Here is a 20,586-nt window from a genome sequence, read left to right as displayed (position 1 = left end):
GAGTACACATACTCCAGATTTTGAGTACAGGTAGAGCTTTACTGTGGTTGATGTCAAATGTATGCTCAAATGGTTTTCTATAATACTGGTATGACTGAGACTGGGAACCAGGCCTTCTCATCCAACATCAGTGCATGACTTGCACCGTTGAGTACCATCAAACACAGACACACTCCGAAACCAGTGTGACCTTTAGGTTTAAGCCATGTATCAAACCTAAACCTGTGTCCCAATACTTTTGGCAATGTGCTGATGTGCTGTGTTTGACCTCTGGAGAACCTCCTATGGTTGCTGGTTCTATGTCCTTTTTTTTTCCTCCTCCTTGCTCATCGTCCTTCCCTTTCTTTTCTACCTGTTCTCCTCCCGCTCTCTCCTCATTCCTTTCTATTACGTCTTTTTCTTTTTCCTGTGGTTTTCAACACCGTGTGTGTGTGTGTGTGTGTACGTGTGTAAATGTGCAAATTCCTCCCCTCCCCCATTAGTTTAGCCTCACTCACTTCTAGCTCCCCCCCATTGCCGCCTCCTCCTCTTCTTCCTCTTCCTCCCTTCTTCTTTTCCTCATCAATCCTGTGTCTTCTAACACATCCTCACTAATGAACAAATGCTGAGTCTTCTCTCTCTCTCGACTCTATACCTTCCTCTTTTCATTCTCCTTCAAATCCTCCTTTTCTTTCCATGTGTCACTTCAGTGCTCTCTCTTCTCCTTACCTTCTCTCGCTCAGTTGTCTTCAGTCTCTCTGAACAGTGAGGCTCCTTCTCTCCTCAGCTCAGTCCTGTTTCCACTTGTTTCCTCACCCCCTCCCCCTCTATTCTGCTCTCCACCTGTCTCCTTCCTTCCTATTTTGTCTGCTGCGTCCTGTGCCTCTCATACTTCTCCTTTTTCTCCTTTCTCATCTTTACTCCTGACTTTCTATCCATCCTTTGTGATTTAATGGCCCTGATCCCAGGTGATGCAGAGTGTTCAATCACATGTATCCTATGGTGTGTTGAATCCCATTCTGTCACTTTCATCACACACTGAAGATGTGTATGAATAGCATTCTGTGAAGTGAGTGTTTGGGTCGTTGTCTCAGTGTGTTAGCCCTGGGACGAACTGGTAACCTAGTTAGGGTGCACCCCGCCTTGTGCCCAGAGTTATTTTTTGACAGGCTTCTGTGAGTCAGCATGCTCTCCGAGGATAAAGAGATGGATGAATATTTATCACAGAGAAATTCAGCTTGTAATACCACTGTGTACCACATGAAGGTGCTATTGAGTGACTTGTCCGCACAGTGGCATCTTTTGAAGAGAATTCTGAGTTGTTCTTCTGCTCTTTAGGCTACCACTTAGATTACTACTACCATTATTATTCATATTACTGCTAATATTAATACTGGTGCTACCACTACTATTACTACTTCTATTATTACTTCTGATACTACTACTACTACTACTAGCATTACTACTATGATTACCACTACTACTGTTACTACTACTACTACTGCTACTACTATTAATATTACTCCTACTGATACGACCATTGTTACTACTACTAATATTACTATTACTGATTCTACCATTACTGATACTACTAATACTACCACTACTACTATTAGTAATACTAGTACTACTACTGGTACTACCGTTTCTGATACTACTATTACTACCACCACTACTGGTATTAATACTATTACAACTACTGATACGACCATTATTACTACTACTACTATTAGTACTACTATTACTACTGCTATTAATACTATTACTACTACTGATACTACTATTGCTACCACCACTACTACTATTATTGTTAATACTATTACAACTACTGATACGACCATTATTACTACTACTACTATTAATACTACTACTATTATTGTTTATACTATTACAACTACTGATACGACCATTATTACTACTACTATTAATACTATTACAACTACTGATACGACCATTATTACTACTACTACTATTAATACTACTACTATTATTGTTTATACTATTACAACTACTGATACGACCATTATTACTACTACTATTAATACTACTACTATTATTAATACTATTACAACTACTGATACGACCATTATTACTACTACTACTATTACTACTGCTATTAATACTATTACTACTACTGCTACTACTATTACTACCACCACCACTACTACTATTATTGTTAATACTATTGCAAGTACTGATACTACCATTACTACTACTACTACTATTAATATTACTACGACTGGGGACTTTTTTTTTCAGAGAAAAAGTATCACTATACTCCCACCTAGTGGTCATTGAGCCAGTCGGTAGCGTGGCCGAGCGGTCTAAGGCGCTGGATTAAGGCTCCAGTCTCTTCGGGGGCGTGGGTTCGAATCCCACCGCTGCCAGTTATTTATTTTCAGTCAACCATAATTGAGTCAAAGATTGATTTCACGGTTCACATCAGTCATTTCAGCCTGTCACAATCCAAGATGACTTCCCGAGATTATTTGACAAAACATGGCTGTTTTTTTTCGGCATGTCTGATAAGGCTGCACGATTAATCGATATAAAATCGAAATTGGATTATTTATTGACAGGGATTTTTAATAAATTGAAATCGGAAAGTCGATTTTTTTTTGCGGAAAAGGTTTACAGATGTGGAGGATATGGTCTCTCTTTACAATAGACCCCCGCTACAACCTCTTTTTCTTAGACGTGAAGTTTGTGTGAGTTTTATTTTCTAATGCAAGGTTCTCTTTTAAAAAATGCTGAGGGATTCATATTTGGTTGGACATGTTATTTTATGGCAGTGGCTATCCGTACGGTTGCCGTATCCTTATACCGACATTCTATCCGTAGTTGGCCAGTTTAGGTCACGTGATCGGTCAGTCATTGGCCGGTTTAGGTCGCGTGACTAAGACTAAACCTTACCCTAAACCTACTAACCCTAAAAATTGTTGCGATATTGGGTTATAACCTAAGCCTAAACCTAAGAAGCTACGTACTTGTACTTTGGTAACCGTGCCAATAGCACCGGGGGTTGTCCGTACGGCAACCTTACGAATAGACACTTTCTTATTTTATTGATCCCACAGAGGATTTATCATTCTTTGTTAAAGCTTTGCAGTTGCACTTTTTTCCCAGTCTGGAAATTTATTTTCACTTTTTCAATTAAAAGAAAATACTTGCAATAACTTAATCTAGTTTTTCAGCTAAAATTGTGCACTTTAGCCTGTCATTTGACTGTCAATATGCTGCTGCTCAATATACAGTATATCTATGCACTTTTTGTTGTGCGTTGTTTCATCTCAGTCTGAGTTAATTGATGTTAAAATGATGTGAAACTGCAGCATTTAAAAAAAAAAAAAACATCTTTAAGACAGGTACTGGAATATATAATTTGCTGTTCTTGCAATATTTTGATTATCGTAGAACAGCAGCAAAGTAGAAATATCGGTATCGTGAACAATGTATCATGCAATGCTTCGTATAGTGAGGTAACCCTAGTTAGTTACATTTGTTGCAATATTATAGATGCTCTGTGAAATAACTGTAAAAGTTGTTATCTTATGACGCCACGTTCGATTTCATGGGTAGCGTGGCCGAGCGGTCTAAGGCGCTGGATTAAGGCTCCAGTCTCTTCGGAGGCGTGGGTTCGAATCCCACCGCTGCCATAACTTTAATGGAAAAATACTAATACTAAATAAAAAGACACGGACCACTTTAAAACTGACCCCTTATGTTAAGTTTTATCATAACCTATTTTGCCTTATTCCTCATTTTTAAAGTCATGGCTTCATCGTCCTTGGTGGAAAAAACAAATAACGAAGTATGAATTTATTTAGCAATAACTGGCACATTTTATTTAGTTTCTATTCATTTTTATGAATTATCCTGCAGCGACTAAAATTGGTCTAAAACAGGTCAATTTCATAACCATTTCATTCTGTAGCCCTAAACACAACTGTTTCATACTGTAGCTGTAAATAAATGACCTTAATATCATAGTAATAAATAATTATTCTCACCCCCAAAACTACCTAAAAACATTCAGACTATGTTTATCTAATCATAAACCTTTCCATAAATATATTGTTTATTTTTTGGAAAGATACTGTAAAAAAAATATGTATTTAATTTAATTGTGTTCTATGGGGCGCCAATTGTAAAGTTGCACATTTTTGCAACATTATGCAATAAACCACATCTTAAAAACGTGATTTTTTTTTTTATCTTACTTTTGACCAAATTTACAGCAATACTTGTGAAATTTGTGATATTTTTTTTCTTGTGAAAATATAATGTCAATGTCAAATGTAAAGTGTTAAATCTTAATGCTAAATGTTTAATCTAAACCTAAGCGTTTAATGTAAATCTTAATGTTAAATCTAAATCTTTATGTTAAATCTAAATGTCACAAGCGTAACTAAATATATAGCAAATATGCAAATTGACCGAAATGAGCTCTTATGTTGGTACTTTCAGGGAATTTGCATATTAGCTAAATATAAAGTTTCACCCACGACATTTAGATTTAACATTTAGACTTTGATTTAACATTGACATATTTCTGTACAATAAAGTAAATATGACAAATTTCACAAATATTGCCGTAAACCTGGTCAAAAGTAACATTTTAAAAAATCACACGTGTTTTTTAAACCTGGTTTGGTGCTAAGTGTTGCAAAAAGATGTTAATTTTAGCAAGCGCAATTTTACAATCTGCGCTCCATAGTTTTCCGCCCGACATAGTTGTCAAATGTTTTAAACATGAACATTTCCGGGGGTGTTCTGCATAATAAAACCCGGGCCCAATTTCAGAACAGTTCTAAACAACCAGAAATCTTTGGTTTGTTATCTATTTTTCGCCTGTAATGTTCTGTGTATTTTCCTTTGGGAATGGTTTGGACTGGAGGTCACATTTCCGAGCTGCGGAGTGGTCCGTGAAGGCTCCACGGTCGGGCTGTGTGGTGAAGAAGAGGAAGCTGATGAAGGCTGCTCTCGGTCTTGGCGCCAACTGAGTCACTGTGGACTTTAAGGAGACGTTTCTTCACACATTCTTCGTGTTTCACACCGGGCTGTCGCTCCTCTCTCCGCCGCAGGGTTGTGCTACAGCTAGCTAGCCCTGTTGTCACGGTGCTCGGGCTCAGGGGCTGCCGTCACCGAACAAAACACGGCTCGGTACCGGGACAATAGAGGCGTGTTTCGGCTGGGGATAGTAAGGACCAAGGTTTCAACATGGGGGTGAGTGCTCCAGCGAACCTCTGTGTGGTTAAAGGAGGGGGGTTTGTAGCTGTGGACGGGTTGAGGATGGATGCGGTGTGTTAGCACGGTGCGTTAGCCGTCTGTGGCACGTCAAGCCCGCAGCCTGCATTGTCCTCCTCCGCTGCTGTAACTTCTGTGAGCTGACATTGTTAGCATGCTAGCTGCTTTAGCCTCTCAGGAATGCCTGCACAGTCAATGGTGTGACCCACTGCAGCTAAAAGATGTGCACAGACAGGCTACACTAGGATGCTGCTGCCAGGTGATCGCTGGGATCATGTTGGTAAAATTGTTACCAGGAGCACCGTCCAGGCCCTGCACTCCTAAAAGCTGCCAGACCCTGGCAGACAGACCCTGAAATCACCCCACTTTCACCCGAGATAAACCGACCCACGTGTTGATCCAAGACCAAGTTAGTGCGTGGTACAGCTTTAATGCTGTGAGGTCAACTTGCTCTGCATTCCACCACTTCATCTGCCCAATAAATACATGAACACACGAGTTTAACAACACAGAAAGTTGGCTATAAAAGTGATATAAAAGAAATAATATTCAGGGTTGGATTTCTGTTGCTTGGTCCCACTCCTTTCTTTACAAACAATCTGAAACATGCACCATAACCTCAGGACCAGCTCTAGGTAGTATGGTGCTCCAGGAGAGAGTAGATAAAGCACATAGATTTTTCATATTGGGCTTTTCTGTTCTTTTTTATTATTTGTTTAAAAGAAAACATGTCAAGGGAATGTGAAGAATGGGTTGAAATGTATTATGCATATGTTTTATTTATTTATTTTTTTAAATTTCACTTTAAGGATTAATTTTTTGCGTCCCTCCAGCAGATTGCCCGCCTGGTTCGCCTATGCCCAGAGCCAGCCCTGCATAACCTAACCAGGCCTGAATATTTATTGTACAACAACATGATGGGTCATCTAATAACTGATTTTACACTTATTTTGTTCATGTGTATGGAGTTGCTGCATTTAGCAACAAACCACATTTAGAAAAAACTTATGACCTATATTTACAGCAATATTTGTAAAATTTGTATCTTTTTTCGTGAGAAAGGTTCACGGTAAATCTAAATCTTAAATATGAAATCTAAATATTACTGTTAAATATAAATGTAGTGGGTGAAACTAAATATTTATCTAATGTGCAAATTCACAGGAAGTACCAACATAAAAGCTCATTTCGGTGAATTTGCATATTAGCTAAATATTTGGTTTCACCCGTGACATTTAGATTTTACATTGACATTTTATGAGGAAAAAAAACACTAATTTCACAAGTATTGCTGTAAATCTGGTCAAAGTAACAATAAAAGATTGAAATACCTTTTTAAATGTGGTTTATTGCCAAAAGTTGCTGTTTATTTTGACATGTACAACTTTTACAATTGGGGCCCCACAATAAGTTTAATCATTAAATGTACATTCATATGTGTATTTGTGCTGTGCATGAATGTTTGTTATTTCTGTATACCACATGTGTCAAACTCATGAAATCCGGCCCTTTACAGCATCCAATTCGGCCTTCAGGAGAAAGTAAAAATGACAGAAAGCATGAATCATTTTGTAAATGAAACTCATTTTTAATGTTAAACAGTTGAAAAAAAACTCAAAATTTGTACAAAATCATATTTCCTCAAATTATTACAATATATTTCCCTTAATTGAATATAAATTGTTTACAAAATCTAGGAATTGTATAGGGAAGATCCTGTTGAGGCTGTTATCTGTCACTTATTGGTTGGGTATTGTCTGTTTCTTACATATTTAGTATTTTATGTATACATACAAGTGCAAACTAGGGGCACAATATTGTCCAAATGACTAATTTCCCTGCATAAATTTTGTAGCCCACCAAAATGACACGCTTAATTGACTGCACGTGATTACTAAATTGTTATTAAACTTTGTCTTTCAAAGGTGATGACTACGGTGTGATCTCTTTCTGCACAGCATGCTGCTCGCTGTCGCTTTTTTGTGATTAACGGCTGCATCATTGTTGATGCTTGCACAGGACATCAAACCAGCTTAATGAGACAATCAGCCTCAATACTGAAATCCCCACACTACAGCATAAATAAAAACCCCTCTGCGTAATGATGGTCGCAAAAGCCGCTTGGATCAAATGAACCTCCCTGACGCAGTGTTTCCCAAATATGAGAGAATCTCATGTAGCTGATCAGAGTCATGCTTCTGTATAATGTGTGATTATTAACCACCTGATCGGATGTTTTTAAGTTCAGGTCACGTGTCATGCTGGTATATTCGAGTGCAGAGAGGATAATTCTGCTGCAAATGAGGTCTGCGTATAGAAACTCACGCAGCTTGTTAGTATTAATTCAGATTTATTAAGGAAAACAAGTTAGATCAGAAATGAATAGACTTGTTGTGAGTCGACTGCTTTGCATTTTTTAATGAGTGGCAAATATCAAAGTCCATTTTTTTTTTTACTCACAACAACTTCACTTATGTTTGAATTTTAAGGTGTAAACTAGAAAGAGATGATGTCAGATAAACAATGTTCTCATTAATGCATTAGCCCCGTTTTTTTTTCCTGCATTGACTTCAACTTTTAGTCAATGGGTTTGGAATCTGCCACAGTCTACGGCAGTCCAAACAAAGCACGCCACTATGTACAACAGGGGATATCAACCTTGGGGTCAGGACACCATTTGGGGCCGCGAGACACTAAGAGGGGGTCGCCAGATGCCTTCAAGAAACTAAGAATTTTTTTTGAACAATTTGAGCCCATTTTTGCATATTTTTACCTTTTTTCTGCAACTACATCAAACTTGCCATATTTTAACCTATTTTCGTCATGTTTTCTTGCTATATTTTTTGCTCCTTTTAATGCATTTCTGTAACATTACTCTCATTCCTGCCACTTCATCAAATTTCAATGCCTTTTCTGTACATTTTCCACACTTTTAAACCATTTCCACTGCTTTTTCCACCCATTATTGTCACTTTTATCCTCTTTTCACCATATTTCATGCCTATTTTTGCCAATTTTAATCACATTCACTATTGATCATGTCCATTATTTCCCAGTTTAAACTAATTGTTCCTACTTTTTAAATGACATTACCCCAACCCCAACTCCCTCCATTTCTGCCACTTTTAAGCCAATATTGACACTTTGAGCCCTTTTTAACCATTTTTTCTGTCTGTTTTTGGCCACTCTAATTTGCACCTTTTAACCAATTTCTGTGGTTTTTAAAATCCCATTTCACAACCTTTTCCTCAATTTTTGGTCACCTTTAACCCATTTTATTTCTGATTTTTAAAAAAAAAAAAAAAAAAAATAGGATTTACATCTTTAAAATGACTATAAACTATGGCACAAATAATAATAAACTTCCTGGATAACAGTGGATATTATTCAGATAAATAAATAAATGTGGTTATCACAGATTCATAGAACAATGGACCATCATTTTACTGACCCCAAAAAGCTTTACCCCCCCTTATAGATGACCCTGTGTCCACATGACTGTTCTTCAATGTTCATGTCTGTGTTAAACCACCTTCGGGTACAGTTGGGGGGTCCCCGGTCTCTGGCACCTTTATTTTGGGGGTCGTGGGCTGGAAAGGTTGAGAACCACTGGTCACTGAATAAGACTCTGTACTCACTGAAAACCTGGTTGTAAAGGTTTTACTGCTGGAAAAGGAAATCAGAACACCTGTATGTAGATAATCCTCATCTACAGCTGATTTTATCCCCCTGTAACCGTGAGGAGGTGTTAAAGGGAGTAAGGGATGGTTTACCACTGCTCCTCTTCAAGCTCGTAGGCACATTTAATCACATTTTCTTTTCTTTTTTGCATTAAATTGAAACTGTGTTAAACCAGCTACAATCCTGTCTTTGCTCATTGTTCTGTGACGGCCCATTTTCTTAGGATGTGTCTGTTTCCTCTTCCATCAGCTGAAATTACACCCTTTGATCAGCTGAAATCCTTTGAGCTGAAGATAGAGGGATATTAGCACCCAAGCATAGGAAATAGAGAAGGAAAAAGATCCATAAGAATCAGTTTTATTGAAGAGCAGGAGGGGAATGGATTAAAAAGACAGGAAAAAAATAATGGATTCCGATTGCGCTCTGGTCTTGTGAATTAACCGTTCTGCATCTATGTGTCACTGCTGGCATTAATAGCATGTCTGGGTGAAATTCTGACTCCGAGCCATCTGTTTTCTGTCTTTGTTTTTCCCTTTCTGTCCTCTTTTGTCATTTTCATGTTTAAGTGGCTTACATCAGTTTATTATTCCCTGTGCAGAGGAAGTCCAACAAAGCGAAGGAGAAGAAAGCCCGACGTCTGGAGGAGAGGGCGGCCATGGACGCAGTGTGCGCTAAGGTGGACGCAGCCAACAAGGTCAGTGACCGTCAGTAGCTGCTGATGAACCAGTGAGCTAACAATCGACAGAGCCTTTTCACTCACATTTGCCCCGAAAAAAGACATACGTGTGAACCAGGGTAAATTACAATTCACTTACAACTACAGCGACCAGCATTTTTTTCCAATTACAATTAAATTACAATCATTTTTCTATCCTCAGAAAGTCAATTAACAATTACATTCTCAATTACTACATTTTGATTCCATCAATTACAATTACTGAGCTTGAAATAAATAAGCTAATAAAAGTTAACTTGTGTTAGCTTTCTGTTAGCATCTCTTCTGATAACTGGTCCTAAATCAGCTGTAAAATACACTAAAAACAAACATCTATCATCTCATTTCTTTTCTATCTATTGGTTACCTTATTAGGCTTCCTAATCAATAAAAATATAGGTTTTAATATTTTTGGTGAGGGTGTCTGAGCCTTTTTGTGCCAGTTTACCACTAGATTTTTTTTTTTTTTTTTTAATGGTAAAATGTGGGAAAGCTTGATATGAAACATTTTTTAATAATTGTTGACATGTGTAGAAATGTACATAGAACTGTAACATTTTTATATATAGACACAGGCACACATATATATGTCTATGATTAGGATTTGTATTATTGTTAAAAAAAGTAACACACGGGGCATTCATTACTTTATCCTTGCTCAGTCTGTATCGTCCTGAAGGTTTGTGCTGTAATCAGCTGAGAAAAAGTGTTTCCACAGCATCCATCAGTGTTTTTTTTAGCGGTGAGATGTAGCTAATGTAGGTCAGCACTTTGGAGAGAACAAAGAAAGCAAAAGAACATGTCAGAAAATAGCCAAACATCAGGGAAAGCAGCTGATGCAGCACTACAGCCTACACTCGCCACCTACAGCCCAAAAAAAAACACCCAATGTTTGCTCCTATTTCTGTTTTATTTAGTCCTCAAAACCAGGGGTTGTCAACCCTGGGGTCAGGAGTTGAATCCCATTTGAAATCGCTGGGAGGGGGTCACTAAATGCCTTCGAGAAACTAAGAAATATTTTTTTGAACAATTTGAGCCCATTTTCGCTTATTTTTACCATTTTATTTTTTTTGCAACTACACCAAACTTGCCATATTTTAACCTATTTTCATCACCTTTTCTTGCCATATTTTTGCTACATTAGTTTCCATTTAATATTTAATATTTAATATCATATTTGGCACCTTCCACCACTTTTATTACCTATTGTTACTGGGGATGTGTATTGCCTGGCATCTGGCGATACGATATATCTCGATATTAAAGTATAAGGCGATTGTTGTGATTTTTTTTTATATACATATATGTATATATGACATATATGTATGTCATATATATATATATATATACATACTGTATATATATATGACTTCAGAAACAACTAATCTGTGAATTTGTATACCTTCGTGAGAACATTAGGTATACATTTTATTACCATATTTTACATTCAAAACATTGGCTTTAACATGCCATGTGCCAACAACTTAAAATAAAAAAATAACACATAATCAGCCTGTGGCTTTTAAACCAACTTTGACTTTAGTGCAACATGACTTTAGTGCAACTTAACTGAGGTTTATGTCTAGAACAACAAATAAATGCAGAAAGTTTTCAGATTTTATTAAAAAAAAAAAAAAAAACAAGTTTTTGGCAGTTACATTAAACAAAAAAAAAAAAAAAATCCAAATGGATGCATTTTGAATCGATCCGAGAATCGTGTGATGAAATATCGCGATATATCACCGAATTTTTTTCAACACCCCTAATTGTCGCATATGTTGACCATTATTGTCACTTTTAACCTCTTTTCACCTTATTTCACTTTTTCTTTTGCCTATTTAACCACATCCACTATTTGTTATGCCCATTTATTCCAGTTTAAACTAATTGTTCCTACTTTTTAAATTACATGGACACTTTCTGCATTTTTTTGGCCACTCTAATTTGCAACTATTAACCAATTTCTGTGCTGTTTAAAATCCCATATTCACCACCGTTTCCTCAATTTTTGGACACTTTTAACCCATTTTTTTTTTCATTTCAAAAACAAGGATTTACATCTTTAAGATGACTAAATACCATGGCGTAAATAATAATAAACTTCCTGGATAACAGTGGATATTATTCAGATAAATAAATAAATGTCGATATTTAGGGATGTAACGATTAATCGTAAGGCAGTTAAAAATCGATTCATAGGTATCAAGATTCACATCGACACTGTGAAAATTGAATCGCAGTATATATTTATCCTCATCCAGAAGTGTTGGCGGCGGAGCGGAATCTGCTAATACTTTCTTTCTGGCCGCCTTCTACATTTAAACATATTCATAAATGATTCCTTCCACCTTTAGCACCTAAAAATATCTGTAATATTACTTGAATATCTGTAGAAGTCACGTTTTTATATTAGCTCTGTCTGCTAGCATAGCATCTCTTCTTCACACCGAATAGCTGCATGCCAACCGACCACTAGGTTACCAGCGCCCTCTGCTGGTCCAAACAAATATCTGACCTAAATACAGTGAATTTTTTTTTAAGTCCAATTGTTAAGGCACAAAATAAATCAGTTGCACTTTTAAAAAGAAAAGGAACTATTATGCAGTTTTGCATTGTTTACTATAGAACTAGAATTTAAATTAATAGGCTTCTTCTTCATTTGTATTATTCCTTTATTTATTTCATTCAAGATTTATTTTTAGTTAAATTGCATTGTTTTGAATAGTTTATCAAGTGATTCTTTTGACAATGAAAAATAAAAGGAAAACAGTACCTTTTTTTTTATATATATATAGTTTTTTCCCCCCAAAAAATAAAGGAATATTTTTCAGTCATTTTTCTACATTCTCATTTTGTAAAATAAATCGTGAGAGAATCGTATCGCGAATTCAGTATCCTGAATCAAATCGTATTGAGAGTTCAGTGAATCGTTACATCCCTATCGATATTACATATTCATAAAACAATGGACCATCATTTTCTTCATGTCTGTGTTCAACCACCTTCAGCTACAGCGGGGGTCACTGGCACCTTTATTTTGGGGGTCGCAGGCTGAAAAGGTTGAGAACCACTGCTTTAGATTGTGATCATGATTATACTGACACTCATAGCAATTAATCAAGTGGCTAAAGTGGACCAGCTGATGTAAATCCCTCAAACAAATTGACATTGTATTGCAGTTCTTTGATGTGGTCTACATGTGGCATGATCTGTGCACCTACCGTATGTTGTCTCAGTGGGTTCTAATGGAAACATTATTATTATTTTTTTTTTTGTGTTTCCCTCCCCCAGCTCGATGACCCTCTGACCACTTTCCCAGCCTTCAAAAAGTACGACAGAAACGGGTACGTAGGCTTGGTCAGCTGATAAAAAGCTTCATTAACGTCTTCCCTTTAAACACACATGCCACTGTTTGAAATGAAGGTCAACTTTGGCACACACACACACACACACACACACACACACACACACACACACACACACTCTGACCTCGTTCTCTTCTCCCATCCAGGCTCAACCTTCAGATAGAGTGTAAGAGGGTGACCACGCTCAACCCGCTGTCGGTGGAGTGGGCCTTTGAACTTACCAGAGCCAACATGCAGTCACTGTAAGGAGGAAGTTCAGTCTTCTCTATATATGTTCACTTCACGGACAAGAGTCTGGGTTAATACGGTAGTTAGACTTTGTAATTGTAAAAATGGAAAAATTTGGCTATCATAAGACCCTAAAAACTAGTTCAAATATGATAAGTACAGTTAAACTGGGGTGAAAATGTTAGAGCTATGGCTTACATATATGTTTTGTGTATTTTACAGCTGAATTAATACATCTATCAAAACTGATTTGTTATCATAAGGTATGCTAACACAAATACGAAGATTAAATTTTTTTGGCGTTATTTATTTCAGGCTCAGTAATTGTGGTTAATTGTAATTTACTTTAAGGGGAATTCATAATTTTAATTGGAAACAATGTTGGTCAACGTAATTATAATTGAGTTGTAACTGAACATGGATAATTGAAGACGTAATTGTAATTTCTGTGTCAAACTCGCATTGTCTGGCAGTGGGAGAACATGGTGTGCTGGTCCGTGATAACGTTTTTAGTTTGGTTTAAAAACATACCATGACACAAGGAAGCTGACGTCGCAGTCTTTCCTCTGCTTCTCGCAGGTACGAGCAGAGCGAGTGGGGCTGGAAGGAGCGAGAAAAGAGGGACGAGATGAACGACGAGAGGGCGTGGTACCTGCTAGCTCGCGACGCAGACTCCGCCCCCGTGGCGTTCTCCCACTTCAGATTTGATGTAGAATGTGGAGAGGAGGTTTTATATTGGTGAGAGTTCAGGTTTTGAAGTTTCAGGCCGATTTTTCATTTGTAATTTTGTGTGGGGGGGGGGTTTTCACGTCCGTGCAGCTACGAGGTGCAGTTAGAGAGCAGAGTGAGGAGGAAAGGCCTCGGCAAGTTTCTCATCCAGATATTACAGCTCATTGCTAACAGGTAAAAACACAGTTGCTACAGTTGACAGATTTTCTTCGCTCCTTTTTCACAGCACATAAGATCTTAATTTCTGTCAGGACATAAAGACACTTTCAACCAAAAACTTAAAAAGCGTATCTGGAGAAAATCGTTTACCCTAGCTTTAAAACGTAAATAATTGTTCGAGCTGTTATCTTTTGAACTTGTGAGACAGTAGGTCATGTGCTGAGATATCCTCTCATCATGTTGAGAAGTTGAGTCTTTTTCCCTCATGTTCAACTTGTTGTAAAATTGTGAACACAACAACAGAAAATCTCCTGAAAAGCCGTCTGTCGTGCCCTCCCTGACTCCTGTTAACCCATGAAAAACCTCTTTGTCAGCACACAGATGAAGAAAGTGATGCTCACAGTTTTCAAACACAACCACGGGGCGTACCAGTTTTTCAGAGACGCTTTACAGTAAGTATCCTCCCTACTGCTGACCACATGCATTCATTCACAGGACCTCCTATTTTCCCTTTCACAGCTTCCCAGAATCCATTTCACGCTTTTCTTTCCGTTCCATCCTCTTTCCCAGTTTAGATGACTTAACGGGCTATTAAAGTTTGTGTAAAGCAGAAATAAATTTGTGTTATGAGTTTGTCACACCACAGAAACCAAATTTGAAAGATGAAAAAAATCGCTTAGTATATAAAATTATATAAAAAGAAGCACTTCTCTCTGCTCTTAAACGCTGGGGGCGTGTCAATTAGAGGCGCTGGAACCACGCCTGCGTGCGAAGGGTGCCGCCTCCATGTAGTGTGTTTATGGGAGATAGCAGTGTGAAAGTGGCTCCAGTGTTGATAGTGCTTGTCCCATCGGTTTTCCAAAAGTGCTCAGATCGGGCCAAACGAGGTGTGAGCGGATCCCTCCCGGGTAGAGTCAGAACTGCACCTGCTAGAGGCGAAAAAAACAAATTTGCGGGGCAAAAAAAAGTACTAGTTTCATGGAAAATATAGCACCAGTGGACGCGTGGAATTTGGAATTTGCTTTACACGGGCATGAAACTTCCCAAAATCGTGCTAAATAGCGTTAATAGAGCAAAGTTAGCCACAATGCTAGACCCTCAGCCAACCAATTAACATAAAAAAAAAAACACTCACGAAACCCTTCAGACGCGTGTGGTTGGAGATGCTTCAGCGTCACGTGTCACCAAGTAAAATGACCTCCACTAAAGCTAATACACCATCAGCTAAACCTGTCTTTGTACCAGAGCCTTTTCAGATTTGAATGCATTTATAATAATCTGAACCGCTTGTTCGTCACAACCCATTAAAAACACACTTCAGATTTGCTCTACGTGCATTTTCAAACACAGGATAACATTATTATTAGTCCGCAAGGTTTTTAATCGAATTATGGACACATCTGTCCATTTGTCACACTTTAAAGACTTTCAATCTCCCTTTTTCTGGTGAAAAATAGCGTGTAAATGTGTGATATTGCGTTTTCCGTCAGATTGATTTTTTGTTTTTGTTTTTTTTTTTTTGTTTTCAGGACGTAAATTCCATTTTTTTCCCATCTTTTTTCCTCGTTAACATTAAATCATTCATGATCCCAGTTCTCCTTTCACTAATCAGGTTCCTGTTTGCGTTTACACAAGCGCTCTATGACCTGACAATATGATAAATTTAACAGTTGTTTTATTATTTTTTTTAAAAAAAACCATCTTTACCATTAAAATTTTGCAGTTTCACCTCAACCGTTGAACTACTGTTTCCAGTTCCCTCTGATATCCTTCTCTTCCCATTCTTTCCTCTGCAATTATTCAGTCTCAAAGAACAGTAAAACACAGCTGCAGTCATTCTTTAATTACACACACGCACGCACGCACCCTGATCCAAAGCTCTACAGACAATATTTATTTATTACAAAATGTGTTAAGTTTAGACCTTTTCCCTGCAGCTCGGTTCCTTTAATGGTTCCTGTGGTTTAAAAAACATTCAGACTTTCCTTATTTTATTAATTGTCATAAAGTTGGTTTTACTAGAAGACTATAAATACTGCTTGTGTGGAACGCTGTGCTCTGACAGTTTTGTCGTTCCTCTTCTTCTTCTCGTTCCCACCTTTAGGTTTGAGATCGATGAGACCTCACCGAGCATGTCTGGTTGCTGCGGCGACGACTGCTCCTACGAGATCCTCAGCAGGCGGACCAAACACGGCGAGGCCTCTGTGGGGCACACCCACGGGGGCGGGCACTGTGGGGGCTGCTGCCACTGATGGCACGTTGCCCATCTGGCGCCTGATTGGTTAAAGAAATAGTGACGAGGACGCCAGCGACTTTTTCCTCCATCTGTGTATGAAAGCTTGTGCCGACCATCGTTAACAAAAAAAAAAAACTAAAAGAAAAAAAAAAAAGAAAAGAACCAGTGGAGGAGTCGTAGCCGCAGAGAGCAACGTTGCATTAGAAATTGAGATGTGTTTCTGTTTGTGTGTTTCTGCTACAAACGCAGCATGAGCTTTCACACACAGCTCCCGTTTTAGTGTTTTTTAACTTCACGAGCCACCATTCAAAATTTTTTCTTCTTTTTCTATTCTTCTACACAGCTAATGGTTCCCAGTTACGAACCATAGCTTTTGGGTTTTCATTTGATTCAAGCTCCCCAATCTACGGTTTGGTGTCTAGCCGTTGGCCGCTGCTGCACCATTAGAAGTCCTACCTCCAGTCCAAAGTGATTAAATCATGGTAGAATTGAGTCCTAAACAAAAACGTGTGTTATTTACACCTGTAGATTATTTCTAACCAGACCACCATCTTCTGTACATATTTTTTGATGCTCTGTTACTTGGTTACAGTCACTATCATTACACCCTCTTTACATACAAAACCCAAATATGTTAAATGGAAAAGATGTCAGTGGTAACTTTTTTCTCAATGACATAATCAAGAAGTTCAAATTTGCACCATCTCAGAAAAGCCTTACCTCCTCCCTCAGTGTCAGAGGTGCCAGTTTGAAACCATTGTTTTCATTTGAGAAATTGCACATGGCTGTTTTGATGTTGTTCCTTCATTTGTTTGTTCTGATTTTCAGTGTTTTAGGGAGCCTTGAAATCTTGAAATCCCCCCGACTAATGTACTCATCTCGTCCAGCTCTGATCCTGCAGGTTTGCTGTACTCTATCTTTAATGTCTAAGTTTTATTAATTCTATTATTTGCTGTTTTATTTACGAGCCTGTAACCAGGTCCTCTGCATAGCTGCATGATTGAGAATTGCCAAAAATGTACTGGACTTTGCTCCAGTTCAGAGGATTCTGGACACATACGACACATTCTAAAGTGTAATTTCTCCAGTTATCGCTGGCCTTTAACACGTTGCTGATAATTTTATTTCGAAAAATGGCTCATTTTCCATGTCCATTCCAGTTCTTTAAACTGTACGTCCTCTGTAAACACAAAGGTTCAGCTAAAATGAAATAAGTAAATGGGAAGAATGTAAGTAAAACAGCAAAAAAGTACAAAACAAAAAAAAAACATAATTTTTAAAAGAAGGGAAATGATTCCGATGCTCATTTCAACAGTCTGAGTGTGCCTGTGGGGATTCTTCATGCATCTAATGGATTGCACAGTTGTGTGTAATAAATAATGTAAAGCGTCAAACTGCACTTGCATGCCAAAAAAAAAAAAAAAAAAATGGTGATAAGTTACTTTATAAGTAGTTTTCCAGTACAATACCTTCCTACTAATTGAAAATGCATCAAAAACAGATTTGAAATACTTCCACCTTTTGTTTTATCAAGCTGTGTGATGATAAATGCATCATCATTTTTGTGTTTAAAGATTTTAAGGATGAACCAATTCCATTTCTCAGATAAAAGTTTACGTTTGTGAATTTACTGTGACCTTTCTTTCTATTTGAGGTGCTATTATCAAACGTGGGTGGGCCTCGTCTCATATTTGAAATGTAACTAAAACGTTTTATTTTGATTAAATGTGTGTGGTTTTTTTTGTTCTTTTTTTTTTTTTTTTTTGAAAAACATCCTCATTAGGATATTAGTTTGTACAATAATCTGAGGCGTAATCAGGTTACACAACAAATTTGCTGAGGTTTAAGTTGAGCGATATTGTATGAAATTCACTTAAAATAAGTTTTCTTAAATTGTTTTTAATCTTTCTTTAGATTTCTCCACTGTTTGCTGACTGAGTGATAAAAGTATTTTAAAAAATGTCACGAGAGCTACGAAAAATGTGAATTTAGTATCAGACCATTGATGGAGTGTTGAATTTTATGAGTAATAAGTGTCTGAAATTAGTTTTCTGGGGGGTAATCATCAATATCTTCAATGGTGATTATTCTTATTCCATTAGGTTTGTACCTTTGTTCCAATCACCATCTCCACTACAAACTGGTTCTGTTGAACTGGTTTGTTTCAGCTCAGTGGTATTGAGGCAGGATGTGAAAGTTTGATGTTGGTCGTTGCTTTGTTGAAGTGGAACGTGAAGCAGATGGACTCTCATCCAATCAAACTACTGAAATAAACTGTTGCACAACAAACACAATTCCCTGACTGGCTAACCACAAAAACCCAAGCTCGGCTGTGAGAAAATGTTTGTTTTCTGCTTGTTTGGTGAAGAAAACAGTTAATCTTCTACTAGTGCTGAACTTCAGCTGAGGTTTATCATTGGCTACATTACAATAGAATGCTGGACAGAACTGACATTCAGGTGAATCAAAGATCAAAACTTTTTTTCTCCCCTCTAGTGATCAGACGGCTTTATTCGACTCACTTAGGATTACAAACACTAAATTGTTAAGTAATGTTGAGATCTTGGAGATAGTTGTTGTTTTTATGTGGCAGTTTTAAAAGCACACAAAGGAAGTAAAATGTAAGGGTGATTTTTAAAGCTGACCTAGCATCTGCTCACTGCTTTGATTCAAAGAAAGGCGCTTTGTTTGATGTGGTATTGTAATAAGTTCAATGGAAACCCAATAGTGATCTACCAGATACAAATCCTCCCCTTCTGTACATATATAAATACATATATATAAGCTGTGGTTTTTCTATCCTCATTTCTTAGCCTTTTACAGGTGAAACACTTTATAAATATGGTGAAGAAAAGAAAGATAACTCCGTGGTTGAGAGTGATGTTGAACCCCCAACCATTAATGACAATGAAAGGGAAAACTGAGTCATTCTGCTTTGTTAGTGTTTTATTTGTATGTTACCAATAAAGGAAAGTTATTTGACTTTTCAATAAATTCTCATGTGGATTTTCTTCACTTTTTTGTGATCACTTTTAATGGACTGGTGTGTCTTTATAACCCCATGTATGAAACTGTGAACAACTTCAATTGGTCAGAGTTTGTAAGTGTCATTAGAGGAGATAGAAAAAAAAAAAAAAGGTGAATTTTTTTTTTTTTTTTTAAACAAATGTACAAAAACTGATCAACAACACATCAAGAACTAGAGAAAAATAAAGCAGGTCACTCAAAAGACAACATTTCATAGGAAAACATGGTCACCTTTTTTAAATATTTACATGTATCAATGGAAAAAACTGCCTAAATTAAAGTGGAGTTGTACAAAAAAATCTCAATGTTTATTCGTCATTTTTAAACCAAAGTTAATCTGACCAAGCTCAAGTGATGCTAAACCAGAAATCCAGTCCTCTAATGAATAAATCCAAAAAGTGTGTGCTCACCTCACATGTAAAAAAATATAATGCTCAACAGTTTCACAATTAATATAAGATCAACATTATGAGGGTAAAATGTACCAAGGAAGTCTTAGAACTAATATAAGGGGGTTTTATGTGCCTCAAAATTTATGAAGCCTTGTTTGGAATTTTACCCGAGTGGCCAATTCTGAGGTTTGGTTGTATTTTTCACTCCTTGAGTTGACAGTAGAATAATATGAAAAGCAAATACACACATTAACAGAATTGGATTTGGATTTATTGATTTATCTCAAACATTAAAAAACAATATAGAGCAATCATTGCTCACTTTACAAAACAAGTTCTGATAAACTACAGCCGGGCCCACGGAATGGCTCTGTGCCGAATAGCACGTACCACGTTCTCGAGACTTCAGTGAAATGACGTTGTGCGACGTAAAATCGTAATGTACGTTGAATTGCCTTTTAAACGATATATCACCCGACTATGTTCCGATAAAACTTTCAAAACTACCGGAAAAGGGGTGGGCCCCTGTCCCCACCCCCCTTTCAAAAAGGTCTCCAAGAGGCTCCTGACATCCACTCATAGAATGTCCATGTCAAATTACAGTCATTTGAAAAATGCGGCCCGCGTGGCACATACGTACTAATGGGCCCCATTCATATATCGGTATGTGTCAATGATTCGGTACCACCAACTGTCGCAATATTTGACTCACAAATAAATGAGAAAACAACTTTAATGAAAATTGCCCAGTCCACTAATCGAATTGTGTGAGGCATAATCATAATCTACGTTGAATTACCTTTGAAATGATATATCACACAACTATGT

At 37.4% G+C, this 20,586-nt stretch overlaps 1 protein-coding gene and 2 non-coding genes across 3 annotated transcripts; all 3 read left to right on the top strand.

Moving 5' to 3' along the window:
- Positions 1-2,284: 2,284 nt before the first annotated feature.
- trnal-aag (transfer RNA leucine (anticodon AAG)) lies at positions 2,285-2,366 on the top strand. The gene has a single exon. It is a non-coding gene; the product is annotated as a tRNA-Leu (tRNA).
- Positions 2,367-3,553: 1,187 nt separating this feature from the next.
- On the top strand, positions 3,554-3,635 carry trnal-aag (transfer RNA leucine (anticodon AAG)). Its single transcript has one exon. It is a non-coding gene; the product is annotated as a tRNA-Leu (tRNA).
- Positions 3,636-4,887: 1,252 nt separating this feature from the next.
- Positions 4,888-19,329, top strand: naa40 (N-alpha-acetyltransferase 40, NatD catalytic subunit). Its single transcript, XM_028475179.1, has 8 exons — positions 4,888-5,205; positions 9,506-9,601; positions 12,914-12,966; positions 13,134-13,229; positions 13,795-13,953; positions 14,035-14,118; positions 14,478-14,555; positions 16,208-19,329. The coding sequence occupies exons 1-8, from the start codon at positions 5,200-5,202 to the stop codon at positions 16,353-16,355; spliced, it is 720 nt and encodes a 239-aa protein (XP_028330980.1). The 5' UTR covers positions 4,888-5,199; the 3' UTR covers positions 16,356-19,329.
- Positions 19,330-20,586: the final 1,257 nt, after the last annotated feature.

Source organism: Gouania willdenowi, chromosome 18, assembly GCF_900634775.1.
Source record: "Gouania willdenowi chromosome 18, fGouWil2.1, whole genome shotgun sequence".
Lineage (NCBI taxonomy): Eukaryota > Metazoa > Chordata > Actinopteri > Blenniiformes > Gobiesocidae > Gouania > Gouania willdenowi.
This window is presented reverse-complemented; position numbering and strand designations above follow the sequence as displayed.